Source organism: Panulirus ornatus, chromosome 67 (genome assembly GCF_036320965.1).
Source record: "Panulirus ornatus isolate Po-2019 chromosome 67, ASM3632096v1, whole genome shotgun sequence".
Lineage (NCBI taxonomy): Eukaryota > Metazoa > Arthropoda > Malacostraca > Decapoda > Palinuridae > Panulirus > Panulirus ornatus.
In genome coordinates, this window is record NC_092290.1 from 7275896 (window position 1) to 7290814 (window position 14919).

At 37.6% G+C, this 14919-nt stretch overlaps 1 protein-coding gene across 3 annotated transcripts in view; it reads left to right on the forward strand.

The window, feature by feature from the left end:
* The window catches only part of Pi4KIIIalpha (phosphatidylinositol 4-kinase III alpha), a 226679-nt gene that overhangs the window by 196774 nt on the left and 14986 nt on the right, over positions 1–14919 (forward strand). For all 3 annotated transcript variants that reach the window (XM_071658781.1, XM_071658779.1, XM_071658780.1), the window contains 10 exons: positions 2301–2497; positions 3992–4124; positions 5333–5512; positions 5834–5954; positions 7741–7884; positions 9302–9431; positions 9976–10120; positions 10490–10615; positions 13430–13676; positions 14744–14903. In XM_071658781.1, coding sequence (XP_071514882.1) covers positions 2301–2497; positions 3992–4124; positions 5333–5512; positions 5834–5954; positions 7741–7884; positions 9302–9431; positions 9976–10120; positions 10490–10615; positions 13430–13676; positions 14744–14903 — 1583 coding nt within the window. The remainder of the gene's footprint in view (positions 1–2300; positions 2498–3991; positions 4125–5332; positions 5513–5833; positions 5955–7740; positions 7885–9301; positions 9432–9975; positions 10121–10489; positions 10616–13429; positions 13677–14743; positions 14904–14919) is intronic.

A 14919-nucleotide genomic window follows, 5' to 3' on the forward strand; every position in this document is an offset into this window, starting at 1 on the left:
GTGTGTTAGCTGGATTTGTGTCTGTCCAAAGTTGAAAGAGTGATTAAAGACTTCTATAAGAAAAGAGGGCCTGGGGAATGAGTCAGTTACTATTTGCTGATGATACAGCACTGGTAGCAGATTCAAGAAAGAAACTGTTGAAGTTGGTGACTGAGTTTGGAAAAGGAGGAAGTTGAGAGTAAATGTGTGTAAAAGGGAAGTTGTTAGGTATAGCATGGTTGAGGGACAGGTTAGTTGGGGTGTGAGTTTGAATAGAGAAAAATGGGAGGAAGTGAAGTGTTTTACATACTTGGGAGAAAACATGGCAGTGAATGGAACCATGAAAGTGAAGTGAGTCATAGGGTGAGTGAGGGGATGAAGGTTATGGGAGTGCTGAAGAATGTTTGGCAAGAGAGAACATTATCTGGGAGGACAAAAATGGTTATGTTTGAAGGCATTGTAGTCCCAACAATATTTTATGGATTCAAAGCTTGGGCTGTAGATATGGCTTTGTGGATGTGCTGGAAATGAAATGTTTGAGAACAATATGTGGTTTGAAGTAGTATGATTAAGTAATGGAAGGGTAAGAGAGAGGTTTGGTAAGGAAAAATATATGGTTGAGAGAGCTGAAGAGGATGTGCTGAAATGATTTGGACATACGGAGTGAATGAGTGAGGAAAGGTTGCCAAAGAGGATACATGTGTTGGAAGTGAAGGGAACAAGGAGAACGGGGATTGAATTGGAGATGAAGGCTGAAGTGAAAAAGATTTTAAGTGATTGGTGCCTGAACATGCAGAAGAATGAAAGGCATGCACAAGATAGAGTGATATGGAATGATGCGGCACATTGGGGTCAACGTGCTGTCAGCAGACTGAGCTAGGGCATATGAAGCATCCAGGATAAACCATGGAAAGGTCTGTAGGTCCTGGTTGTGGATATAGAGCTGTGGTTCCAGTGCATTTCATGTGACAGCTAGAGAATGGATGTAAGAGGGACACAGCTGATCTTTGTTCCTGGCACTGCCTTGCTAATGCAGAAAACGGTGATCAAGTAAGAAAAAATTCAGTGAGGAAGCACCAGGAGCAGACAAAGAAATGGCCTCATTGGTTTGCATCCACTTTCTGTACGTCATGTATAATAAACCAAAGCCAGATCCCCCTATCCACAGTCAGTTCCCATGGACCTTTCTGTGGTTTCCCCAAGCCAGTTCACATGCCCTGGTTTAGCCCATTGACAGCAAGTCATCTCTTGTAAACCACATTGTTCGTGTTTGCTCTACCACTTGGATACCTTGCTTCCTCCTGCATGTTCAGGCTCCAATCTTATGGAGAGGATGACAAAGAGGGGTATTATGCATCAGAAATGGAGGGGACAAGGTGAAGAGGGAGACCAAATTGGAGATGGAAGAATTGAGTGAAAAAAGGTTTTAAGGGGTCATAGTCTGAATATGCAAGGGAGTGTAGGGCTTGCATGGTATGAAGGGCTGCTGGTGTGATGTGGTATGCAGGGAACACTGTGCTGTCAGTGGACTGAACTAGGGCATATGAAACTGTCAGTGAAAGTCAGTATGGTATGGTCTGAAGGGCTCTTTGGAGAGAGGTGCTTTGTTTTTGTTACTTTATACATGACATCTAGAGAGTTCACAAGAGTGAATGAGGTCATTTCTTCATCAACTAGCAAGTTGCTACCTTGCTAGCATGGGAAATTGAAACTGCTGCTTATGGGCTACCTTTATAGAATATTGTTTTTCACCGAGGATAACCCTCTACATTTGCAAACCAATTCACCAAACTTATATTCCCATGAGCTACATACATCATAGGTCTGCTTAGAGCATACCTAATGATACTAGCAGGATCATCTGTATATGTAAACCATCCCCATGCAGATAGGACTTTAGATATTAAAGATGAACTATGCAAGAATTAATGTATGCAAAGTGAACCCATGTAAAGCAAGGGAAACATGTTTTTGTAGATTTTAATGTTAATGTAAATAAAACTATGGACCTTTTGTACTTAGTTTGAAGGTGATATTTCATGCTGAAGAGTGCTTATCAATATGGTATTCATTGCATTGGCCAGTGCCATCCTGAACCAAAGATTTAGTAAATTATGGAATATCAGTGCTATGCACAAGGAAACTGCATAATTAGGCATTTGTTTAGGCTTTAAGAGAATTTGCTGTGTATATATTCATTCCATATGTTTCTTTGAAAAGATTTCTGTGTTAAAAAGTGATTATATTGGGTTACTTTAGTATGAATTGAAGTTTTCTTGTGATAATACTAGATATGGTATTTTAGATGGCTCATATTTCAGGCTGTTGAGATACAGACTTTAAAGGTTTGGCTACAGCCGCCTCGGCCAGCAGGACAAGGTGGGGAAGTGACAACTCCTCAGGAGGAAGCCCTTGTTAAATGGCTTTCAGGTGGCTTCAACAGTCCTAAGGCTTGGAGCGGCAACACATATCTAGCATGGAGCATATCACCTGCCCTGGCTGTATTTTTACCTACTAGGTAAGATAAACAGGTTGATGCTTCATTGTGTGCAGAAATAACCCTTAAATGGCAGGTACATCTGTAAGATATGTCAGAAAAAGGACAAGATTCATGATTTGGCATAGAAAACTGATAATGATAATGATGATGAAATGATAATGATGATGATAATGAGATTAATGATGATAATGGTGGTGATGATATAACTGCATTTGTGCTGGCCTGGTGGTATGCTGAGTAAGCAAAAGATGTTGCTGTTACATCTGACACCTCAAAATAAGAGCGAAGGAGGTCTTGTTTTTTGTTTTCCCTAAACTTGGTATCACATTGTGTACTTTTATATTCATACAGGCACAATGTTGGTGGTGAACAACATGAGTATATGTAGAAGCATTACATTAAGCCATCTGATTAGGAGGAAGGGGTTTGATAGTATGGTTTTGGTGATCCTTCCTCACTCTGAGATAAGGGGGAGACATGGGGTTCTTTATCTTTTTTCTGAACATGATATTACTTTTTACACTTATTTCTATCACCGGCATAGTGATGGTGGTGACTGACATGATTATTTTTATATTTCCTTTTATTATACTTTGTCGCTGTCTCCCGCGTTAGTGAGGTAGCACAAACAAACAGACGAAAGAATGGCTCAACCCACCTACATACACATGTAAGAACACCCACACATGCACACATTTATACCTATGCAGTTCAATGTAAACATACATATACATACACAGACATATATATACACATGTACATACATATTCATACTTGCTGCCTTCATCCATTCCCGTCGCCACATGATTATATGTAGAAATATTACATTAAGCACACTGTGTGAACTACAACCATAACTGATACTTTACAGTCAAAATATGCTTAGAAATATTTTTGCTCTTTACTCTCATCTGGTACTCCAAATTTTTTCAATACCAAAGGATTATCTGGGTGAAAATTATATGTATTGGGTACAAAATATGTTCCAAGTGAAGACACAAAGGCCATGCATGTTGATGATGTGGGCATGGGTGGTAGGGTCCTGTGCTGGCCTCCCTTTTCTTGACTCCAGATGAAATTATGCCCATAGTGGCAATTATTTCTTCAGCCCCCACCCTTGATTCTTCTTCAGTTTCTCCACCACCTGGTACATTTTATTATAAGTGAACCATCTCATCACTTGTGTCATCTAACGGTCTACTTACTGTTCTAAGGGTTAGTGTATACACAACATGAGAGGATGAAGGACTCTCAGTTAACATGGTGATTATTGGGCTACAAACAAGAGCATGATTTTTCCCTTACCTGCTGGGCAATAGAAGAGACCTATACAGGCTATTGATTGTACCAAGAATCAGGTGGCAGTTTAGATAATGGGGGAGTTGAAACATGATGTGATGATGGCAAGCATTTTAGGCTCAAGAATGAAAAACTTCATTTTTTGACATTTGTATACTGTTGTGAATCTGTGTGTCATGTACTTCCCAGTTACCATAAGACTCTAATTTTCAGGATTCATAATGTTCAAGGATTGGAGGCAGAGATCAGCCGCTTAGTACGAGACAACCCCATTGCTGTGAGTCACCTTTCAGATGCTTTGCAGTATCTGGCTACATCAGAAAATATTCTTTCTGACATTCCAGAGGTAGGCCAAGATTAATGTTGGTGCTCAGATTGATTTGTATGATTTCATCTGGATGATATTTCGACTTTAGTTCAAATCATCATATTGATATTTTAAGAGAGATAAGAACAATATAAGCTATCAAGAATGAAATAAATCAGCTACAGCAGGGTCTTCCAGAGGATTTTATATTGGCTTACCAAACATAACCTTTGATTACTGGATCCAGGGAAGAATATGGGCCTTTTATTTTAGGGACAACTTCACAGAATCCATTGTTAGTTTGATAGAGGAAAAATACCACTCAATACAGAAGTAGCAAAAATAACAGTAAATCTAAGGACAGTGAACTCCTGCCACTGTCAGTACCACAGGGTAACTTAGGTGGCAAATCATATCGTCTGACTTTAAATCCTGTGCCATGCTCTTAGGCATACAGTATCCCCACCATATGGGATTGATAGGAATTTCTTCTGCAAATAAAACAAGAGGCTTGAATGCTTTATTTCAAACTGTGATTGTAAGACTTTTTTTTTCTTTGCTGAGATTGTATGCACATAATACAATAAACAGATAATGAAGATGAACCACAGCAAATGTGAACTGACTGAAGCGAACTTATAAGCCGTAAATGAGATAAATTTAGTGTGATACACATTACTAATGACCAAGCTTGATGACTAGAAAGAATATTAACAAAAGATGAAGAAATATTGAAGATAATAAAGAAATTGAATCTGATAATTATATGAACAAGTCCTCTTAGATTCCATTACATTGAATGGCAGAAAGGAGAGGAAGACTGTGGATAGCAGTAAATACAAATATAAGAATAATGGATCAGTAGTGAAATGAATAAAGAAAAAAGATGTAGGAATGAGAAGGGAATAGAGGTTGGAAAGAAGAATTTAGCTAGTACAGTAGTATGTGCAGAATGGGAATGACAGAGAGTGTGGATAACATTAATTTAGGAGGTACAGGAAGAGGCCAAAGATGTAATAGGGAAGAAAACATAAATACAGACTTTTGGCAGCATGCCCTAGGAGGAAGTGATAAGAACACTTTTATGTAGTGGTGTTACAGATTTATTTTATGATACCTGTATTGATGTAGTGGAGTCGTCATGATTTTTGTTTGTAGCAGCTGTAGGTATAAGTTCAAAATAATTACGATACAAGAAAAAATTTTTGAAAGTGAATTTGCACTTTTTTTTATCTCTTTCTGTTTAGTTGAACTACATGCTCACCTGGGCTCCAGTTCCACCTGTGAAGGCCCTGGCTTACTTCTCACGTCAGCACTCGCCACATCCATTGACAGCACAGTATGCTGTGCGGGTTCTCTCCAACTATCCCCCTGACACACTGCTGTTCTACATTCCACAGTTAACTCAAGCTCTTCGATATGACACTGTAAGTCCCAATGGCTTCAATGTAATTACATGTTTGAAATCTCAGTATTAGGCATACCTTGTGGTCATGTAGAATTTCTCTCCTTTGTGGATTTTTTTTTTTGCTCACCTAGCCAAAGGCCATGTTAGATTTTGCTACCACTTATCTAGCATTCATAGTTGTCTGTGCGTTAACTTTTCATGTTTCAGTATTCCTTGGAACTAAGTGCTCATAGTACTCTGATTGTTGTTGAGAGGTGATATTTCATCCTTCAAAATGTACATTTTCTGTTTATATTTCTTTTATATTGTTCCCGTAATTAGTAGTTATTTCTCTGCTCAGATGGGTTATGTTGCTGAGCTCATCAAATTAGCTGCAAAGAAGTCACAGCTTCTCCTTCACCAGTTGATATGGAACATGGAAACCAACAAGTTCAGGGATGAGGATGGTCATGAGAAAGATGGTATGTACTAAAAGTAGACTGATGTCAGTCTTCCATTTATACTAATGGCGTACATAAAATCTTAGTTTTTATGTGTTAGCTAGCTTATAGATTTTCATTCGCCTGTTTCTTACATTTTGTTTCAGTGCATATTACAGTAAAGTATTGATTGATTTTGTATCCTGGGATCAATGCCTTGTTGATAATGGGAATTTGCAGATAGCAAACAAGGCCTTTCATTTATATTTCCTCAATGTTCCTGATATTAATACCCTACAAATGATATTTTTTTCCTTAAGACTTTATGATACTGTGCTACTCAATTATGCATGATGACAAGACATGTTAGTAGATCACCTGTTACAAAGTTCTTATCATTCCAGTATTGAGTTTTGAATATGGTAGAAACTTTGTTGTGAATTTGCTTCTCCATGCATAAATGACCCAGTTTATTCCAGTTCTTTGAAAAAAAATTTTGCTTATAGACTGAGAGATATTCATACTGAAAAAATGACAAACATTGTAATAGTGAATATAGCCTAGTAAAGTTCATATACTAGCTGTAGCATCAATTACTGCCATTTATCAAAGTAAACAGTGTTCTCTCCCCACATGCAGGCTAATGTAACTGTGATGATGAACTTGTTTTCAGTAGCAACCACTATCAGCATTGGCTGCATTAAGTACTAACAAGCATTGCCTATTTGTTTTTTTGAAATGTTACCAAATATCCATTTAAAAAGGTACCATACTAGCAAGTAAGCACCAAAATTTTGAAATGTACAAAGTTACAAGAAAAAGTTATGTGAACATGGATTTTTCTTTCTTTTAGAATTTATATTTTAACAACTCCGACTGATTCCCAGACTGTAGGAGACATAGGGTGAGAGTGCAGTTGAATGGAAGGAGAGAGTAGTCCATTACAGGACAGTACATAACTGTGGCATTCTGTATCGAAAAATTAGTAAAGTTTTATCAGTCGATATCACTGATGCCTGTTCCTTCCAGGAATTCCTTGAAGGTGATGGCCATGGCAAAAGAGTCTTCATAATTGGTGAACTCCAGTGCTGCTTCTTATCCTTTAGTTCCATACCTTGAATAGGCCACTGGCAGAGGGCAACTCCAACACAGTGTTTCCAGAGGCTTTACCTAATGTTCTTATCGACTGCTTCTACCAAGACAGAATGCTAGCAGTCCATATGTGGTTGAGGCAGAGAGAAAAGACAGCTACCTGGGTTAGAGGAGTGCAACGTGGCAACCACTGAAGTGCTGGCTAACTATGCAGCAGTCACTAACTTTCCCAAAACCCAGGTGGATACAATTGGGAATATACCTTCCTGGTCAGTGGCTGCCTACTAACTGTTACCTAATGCTAGTAAACTTTTCCTCCATTTATATGAGGTAATGTGATCTTAATCACATGCTCTAACAGCATGATGCTGCACAGAATTAAAGAAGTGGATGAGCACATGCTTCTTCATTACCTTCCACTTAAGAGCTCTGGTCACTCTTAATCACATGGCTTACATGCACAGGAACTGATGTAGCTAAGTTGGTTTCCGAAAATGGGTCGTATTATTTCACCTCATCACCCGCTTATAGAGCGTTATAATTCTTGATGTCATCATTCTCATTCCCACTCTCAGCTCCCGCTAAATTAGCTTCAGTTTCTGGATCAGCTGCAGCCTGCTTCCTCTTGCCATTCACGATTGCTCTGATGTTGGTGTGACACTGCCTTGGAGAGAAAAAGTTTCTAGAATTTTAAAGGGTGAATTCCTTGTATGAATATTAATATTTTGTTTTTCAGCGGATTTGTTTGAAGTAATTGAAAATCTTGAGAAGACAATGCTAGCAAATTTGTCTGGACCAGCAAAACAGTTTTACGAGAGAGAGTTTGACTTCTTTGGCAAAGTTACCAACATATCTGCTATCATTAAACCATACCCCAAAGGTAAGTTTTCATCCTCTTTATACAAAAGTAGGGGATGTAGCAGTCATTGTCTGTATGTATGCCTTCAAATGATCATGTTCATGAAACTTTTGGAAAAATCACCACTCTCTCAGTCACAACTCTTCCATACAGATTACAAGCTACACATAACACACTTGTACCTTTGTAAATAGAATATACACCTTTGTAAATAAAGTTCTCACCTTTGCTCCCTTTGCACTATGTATGCATTCTACCAATCCTCAGGTACCTCAACATGATCCACACATATGTTGAAAATCTTAGGTAACCAACAGACAGTCACCCATTTTCCAAGGAAATTCAACTGCAGTTCCATCCACTTCAGCTGCCTTGCCACAGTGTCAGTTTTGGCTGAGGTGTTTGTAATCCTTGAAAATACTTATTCTTTACTTCTCTCCCTGTCTAACTTTGATTTATCACATATAATGAATACTCCACTGAACACCTTGTCTTTAAGTTTCTTGTCTCAAAAATACCTGTTGGATAGATGACTTCAAATCAAATATAACCGTTACCAGTCACCTCTGTATATCTTCCTTACAACCAACAATTTTTCTTACCTTTATCACTGAAATTGCATCTGGTAATTCTATAGACTCCAGAAATCTTTTATTAAGCATTCCTTCTTTCTTACCCCTTTCTTCCTTATCTGGTGTGTGATCTTTCAAGCCAAAAATTATCAGTGATTTACATTTATTGACTTTCTGCTTTGCTACTGTCTCTAATTTTGGTACAACCCTTTTTTCATAGATACCTTTTGGTGTTGAATGCTAAACTTATGTCTAATTTTGTCCGAAATCCTTCTTATTGGTCGCAAGCATAGGTCCTGTATGCTCTGCACTTTTCTGACCATTTCCTCAAGTAGGACATGGACTAACTTGATTGCTTCATCTATAACTGTGCATATTATACTTTTACAGGTTTACTTGATTTTCTCTGACCCTCTGTGTGTGTGAATTAGGTCTGTCTCTATATCAATCTTCATTCTTTGTGTTTGCTGATCAGCTAAAATTGCTTCTTCTGCACCTCCCTGCTCACTATTGTTTGGAGATTCTGCATGTGTTTTAGTCTTTCTCTCTAATTGAACAGCTGTCCAAATTGCTACTTCTGCATTCCCTACCAGTATTTTCAATAGATTCCATATGTGTTTAAGTTTCTCCAGCTGAACAGCTTCTAGGATATGTAGACATGACCCATCTGATCTTATTTGCCTTTTAATGAATTTTCCTTCTGTTATGTATGCATTTTTTTGAATAGGTAACAGAGAACTTATGAATTATATGTTCAGGTAGATATTTAGTTTTGGAACTTATGATAGATATATGTATATATATAGTTCCTTTATTTTGTTGTGTGTAAATATTTACTGCAGAGATTCTGTTGTTATTTTTTTAAGGGCAAGAGAGAAAGAAGGCATGTTTGGATGCTTTGCGAGATATTGAACTCCAGCCAGGCTGCTACTTGCCATCAAATCCTGAAGCAGTCATCCTAGATATTGATCGCAAGAGTGGTACTCCCATGCAAAGGTAAGTAATGTAATGGTCATTTGATTACAGATGATAAGAATTATATAAACTTCTAGTCTGTTTTGTAGTGAAATTCAGAAATCAATGTAGGTTTATTCCAGAAACTTAAATTAGTGTCTTGCAAGCAGCATACTAAAGAGAGCTCTTGTTGTGTTTTAATGAAATCAGCCATCAGTGGGTAGATTTATAGATAATTCAAATTGAAAGCTTATATTGCAATCGTCTTTCACTGCTTCTAGGTTGTTAATATATTATTACTCATTCATAAGAGGGAACATGATGTAGCCGTTACTTTCATTGTACTTTTCTGTGTGTCCATTGTAAACTTAAATGAATTAATGATATTCATATCTAATTTTTCTGACATTTACATAAAAGCCGTACATGAACATGTAACTGTGCTTCACATGTATTGGGATGAGGGTGTACTTTACAGCATTGATCTTTAAAGGGAAATATGTTCACCTTGTTTGCAGATTATAGTAGAATATTAATCTTTTAGCATTTTGATTACTAATGAATATCTTACATTTTTCATCTCTAGTGCTGCTAAGGCTCCTTATCTAGCTCGATTCCAAGTGTGTAAGTGTGGCATAATGGAATTGGAAAAGCAGGGAATGGCAGTCAGCTCAGGCCAAGAAGTTAATACTAGCATAGGATCAGTAGTTTGGCAAGCAGCTATATTTAAGGTAAATTCATGTATTTTTGTTAGAGGAAGCTCACACTTTTTAAATTATTTTATGTGGTCCTCCTTTTCTTGTTATCTAAGTTGTATGTTATGTTCTTAACCTGAGCAGAAAAGTGATCTATAGAAGAGTATTTGATATGAATACCTAAATTTCGGTAATTCTGAACAATTGTCTTATATATGTGTATATTATATATACACATAGTATGTGTATATATAATATACATATGTGTATATTATATATACATATATATATCCCTGGGGATAGAAGAGGAAAGAAAAAATTTTATATCACAACAGAGAGTTTTGCTTATTTTGAAATATGATATTTAAAAGTTTTTACATAATTACAGAGAAATCTTATATGCAGGTTGGTGATGATGTGCGGCAGGATATGCTTGCCCTCCAGGTCATCTCTATCTTCAAGAATATCTTCCAGACTGTTGGACTTGACCTTTTCCTCTTCCCCTATTGTGTTGTAGCAACATCTCCAGGGGTGAGACAAATATTTCCTATTTTTTTGTTTTAATGTAGATTATTCATGGATTGGGGGCTTATCATTCATTAATTTGTTAATGTGATTCTAGTTTAACCAAACTAATCTGGGCCAGCCCAACCTAGCCTATCCCGTACTATTCCATCCATCTCATCTCCTCTGATCTTAACTAATTTGAACTGACCCCATTTCAGCTTACTCAGTCTTACACCAGTCCAACTGAACCTATATTGATCTAAACCAACCAAACTTAACTTATCCTATCATGACATGTCCAATTTCATCTTATCCAGCTTCATCCTTATTTGAGGTGCCTTATCCTACTGTATCCTATCCATTTTTCCATATTTTACTTTGGTCTATACTTTTTCCTTATCTTTTACCCTCCCTTTGCCTTCCCTACCCTGTATTGCTGTATCTTGCCTTGTGTTTCCTTGCCTTATTGCTCTCCCAGCCTAACCCTACCCAAAACCATTCCTTCCTAGGCAAAATCTGACCTATAGGTGCAATGTGTTTAGAATTTTTTTACCCGCATTTCAAGGAGACAATGGTTCATATACTGGCTGGAGGCCTATATATATACCAGGTATCACCTACAACTCTGATAAACACACAGAACTATCTACAAGGCATGGGTACTCAGAGAAAACTATAGTGGTAAGACACAGTGTATGCACCCAGTTTGGACCTCTTACCGTGCAGCACTGCAAATAAGTGAGATTTTGTGTGTTGCAGATGATGATAATAGTCAGTAATAAAATTATACACATTGGGAGCTCATGGTGAGTGACTCTGAACGTGATATTGAGGAAGACTCATTTTCCAAGCAGAGAAGAAAATTAGATTGGAGGATGATATAGTAGGTCTATTGTATATGACGAATTTTAATAGCCACAGCATGCCTTACACCCTCCTGTATGTTCTGACTCTGACCACGCAAAACCTTTTTTACCCCATCCTTTCATCTCCACTTTGATTTTCCCATTTCATTTGTCCCCTCCACTTCAGACACAAACATCCTATTTGTCAACCTCTCCTCAGTCATTCTATACATATATCCAAGACATTTCAGCACGTTAGGAAATAGGAAGTGGAAATGTTTTTATTTAGGTAGAAGTAATTGGTTGGATCATACACTAGACATATTAGATAAAAGTATTTTGTAGGAACATTGGATAGGAGCCTCTGAAAATATTGCACTAGAGTTGCCCTCTGCCAGTGGCTTGTTAAGGGCAAGGCTGAAAAGTGGGACTGGAGTTCATCATTTATGGAGACTTCTGCTGTGGCCACCCCCTGAGGGAGTTTTCAAAGGGAACAGGCATCAGAGGTATAGACAGATAGGCAGATAGATTTCACTGCACATTTTTTCCATCTCCCATTTAGTACCATCTTTGACTATTTTCTGAAACTTATGACTCTTTTATTAAGAGGGCCACACTTCCCCCCTTTTTGCCATATATATATTTATGTATGTGTATCGTTGGCTATTTATGATTACCTGTTTGTATTGAATGGGGAGTGAGTTTTATACTTGGGGCCCATCTCTTGAACATTCTCTGTGTCAGAAAGCTATTTAGATTTATGTATGTTGTCTGCAGTAACCATGCCCTAAGTCATTTTATTCTATTTATCCACCCATCTTTTACTATAAAAGTACTTATTTGCTTCTTATTTAGCAAGTGTTTTGCTTAATTTCATGATATGTCCTCTGGTTGCTCAAGCCCTTCATCTCTCAAAGACATGTTCATTGCCTTAATCATCACTCTGTTTTGAGAATGTAAAGATTGTGATCAGAACACCCCTCACTTTTTTCTCTTCCAAGATGGGCATACTTTGTAAAGATTGTGATCAGATCACCCTTCACTTTTTTCTCTTCCAAGATGGGCATACTTAAAGCTCTAGCCTTTTCCTGGAACTCAGATTTCTTATTTCTAGTAACATCTTTGTTGCTCTCCTCTGGACTTTCTGAATTAGTTCTTTGTGATTTATTAGGTTTGGTGATCAAACTTGAGGAGTATATTCTGCCTTTGGCCTTATGTAGGTTGTCAACAATTTGTTGAATATTTCCTTATCCATACTCTTGAGGGCTGTTTTGAAATGTGGATGTATATATATCTATATGTGTATGTATGTCTACCTTTAACATTTTAACTCCAAGACCTCTTTTATAAGGTTCCAGTAACACTGGAAGTCTGCCATATCTACCAGCTTTGACCATAGCTCATTATGTTCAGTGATATATCTTTTTATGTATAAGTAGGGCAGTGGAGGAGTAGGTGGTCATTGTTTTCATTATTGAAGTTGTGTCTTGCATTTGAGTGGGCCTGTGCCATTTTGAATTGTGTTGTCGAATACATAGGCGGTGTCCAAATACAGATGCATGTGTATGAGTAGGATTTATGTAGAGAGATTAGGTTGAGGATACAACATATTAGTGTTTTTCAGGTCATTGAATATAAACGTGTTTTGTCAAGGTGGTGGATACTGGGTTTGGGAGCATTTGTGAATACAGATGACTTAAGTGTGAGGCTGGGATCAGCTTTATATTTCTGCACACAGGTTGATTGGGGATTATGAAGTATCTCTAAAGTAATAGGGTTAATGCTATTGTAAAAAATTGGATAGTCTTTTGATATGCTATACTGTCTTTGAATGTTTTTGTTTTCTAATCAGCAGGTGATATTTCTGAGCACTATTTTTTGAATCTCATTCAAGATTTTTTATTATAGATTTGTTTTGATTTTTATTGGTATTAGTGATTATTTCTCATATTTTTTTCCTCCCTAACAGAACTTAAATTTTTCTCTCTTCCAGTGTGGTGTTATTGAGTGTGTTCCTAACGCTAAGTCTCGAGACCAGCTTGGTCGTAGTACTGATACTGGTATGTATCAGTACTTCATTGACCTTTATGGAGATGAAAATTCCCACAAGTTTCAACAAGCACGAACAAATTTTGTAAAATCAATGGCGGCATATTCTCTGGTTGGATTTCTGCTGCAGATTAAGGACAGACATAATGGAAACATCATGCTGGATACTGATGGCCACATCATTCATATTGGTAAGGCAGGTTTTTTTTATTGCGGTAGTTTGTTGTGTTGTATATGGAACTACATTCTGAAAAGATTTGAATGTAGACTTGCATGTGTGAGAACAAAATACATAATGAGTAAGTAGTTTGAAATAAATGTGTGAGTGCTTATAGGTAGTGTGATTTCACCACAGGGATTTAATGTTTTTATGGATAGGGCATCTCATGAGATAAGAGCAAGTTTGGGGTAATTGTGTTTGATAACCATAGAGAAACTGAATTGTTGTCACATTTGCTTTATACTGATGATGATTTGTTGGTGGAGATTAGTGAAGGTGAATGTGAATGAGAGTAAGACTTCAGTATTTTAGAGGAATAGGAGATTTGAGATCAGTTTGCATGAAGACCTGGCTCTTTTGGACAAACTTGAATACTTAGGAGTAAAGTGTAGAAAAAATGGTAGAGAAAAGTAGTTTAAAACCAACTCAGACTATCACTCACCCCCTTCCTCCCATGCCTAAACTGCAGCTTTCATAATGAAAACACTAAACGCTTACTCCTCAGGTGATTTGTACCCCCCTTAAAAACACACACACACACACACACACACACACACACACACACACATACCCACAACATCATTGCTCTTGACCTGGCTGGTGAATATGGCTAGCTTCCTGAGTGCCATGTGAGACATATAAAGGGTGGTCCTAGTGAAGGAAGATAAAGGGAAAAACATATACATTTTAACAACTTTAGGTGTTCACAGACTGCCTGCTCATGGTTAAAGCACAAGTGAAAAGTAACCTTTGGTTACACTGTCATTGAGTTGAAGAAAGAGAGTACAGTCTCGTCAAAGAACTTCTTGCTCCAAAGGAGTCCATCCTGTACCTGCTAATGAGTGTAGTGCAGCCTTGGAGGTACAGGAGCTCCTGTAAAATGGGTCCTAGGTAACACAAAGACCGTCTCAAAAAGAGGTCTGTGGATAATTATTAAAGATAAGTAAATAAGGATACATCTTCATGTATTCGTGTATGTGTGTACTACACGTACATTCATTAACTCCTAGGTTGTTAAATATTTTTATCTTCCTACAGATTTTGGATTCATGTTTGAGAGTTCTCCAGGGGGTAACTTAGGGTTTGAGCCAGATATTAAACTAACAGAAGAGATGGTGATGGTGATGGGGGGAAAGGGTGAAGCTGCTCCCTTCCGATGGTTTGTTGAGCTTTGCATAAAGGGATATCTAGCTGTCAGGTAAGTCTTGACTAAG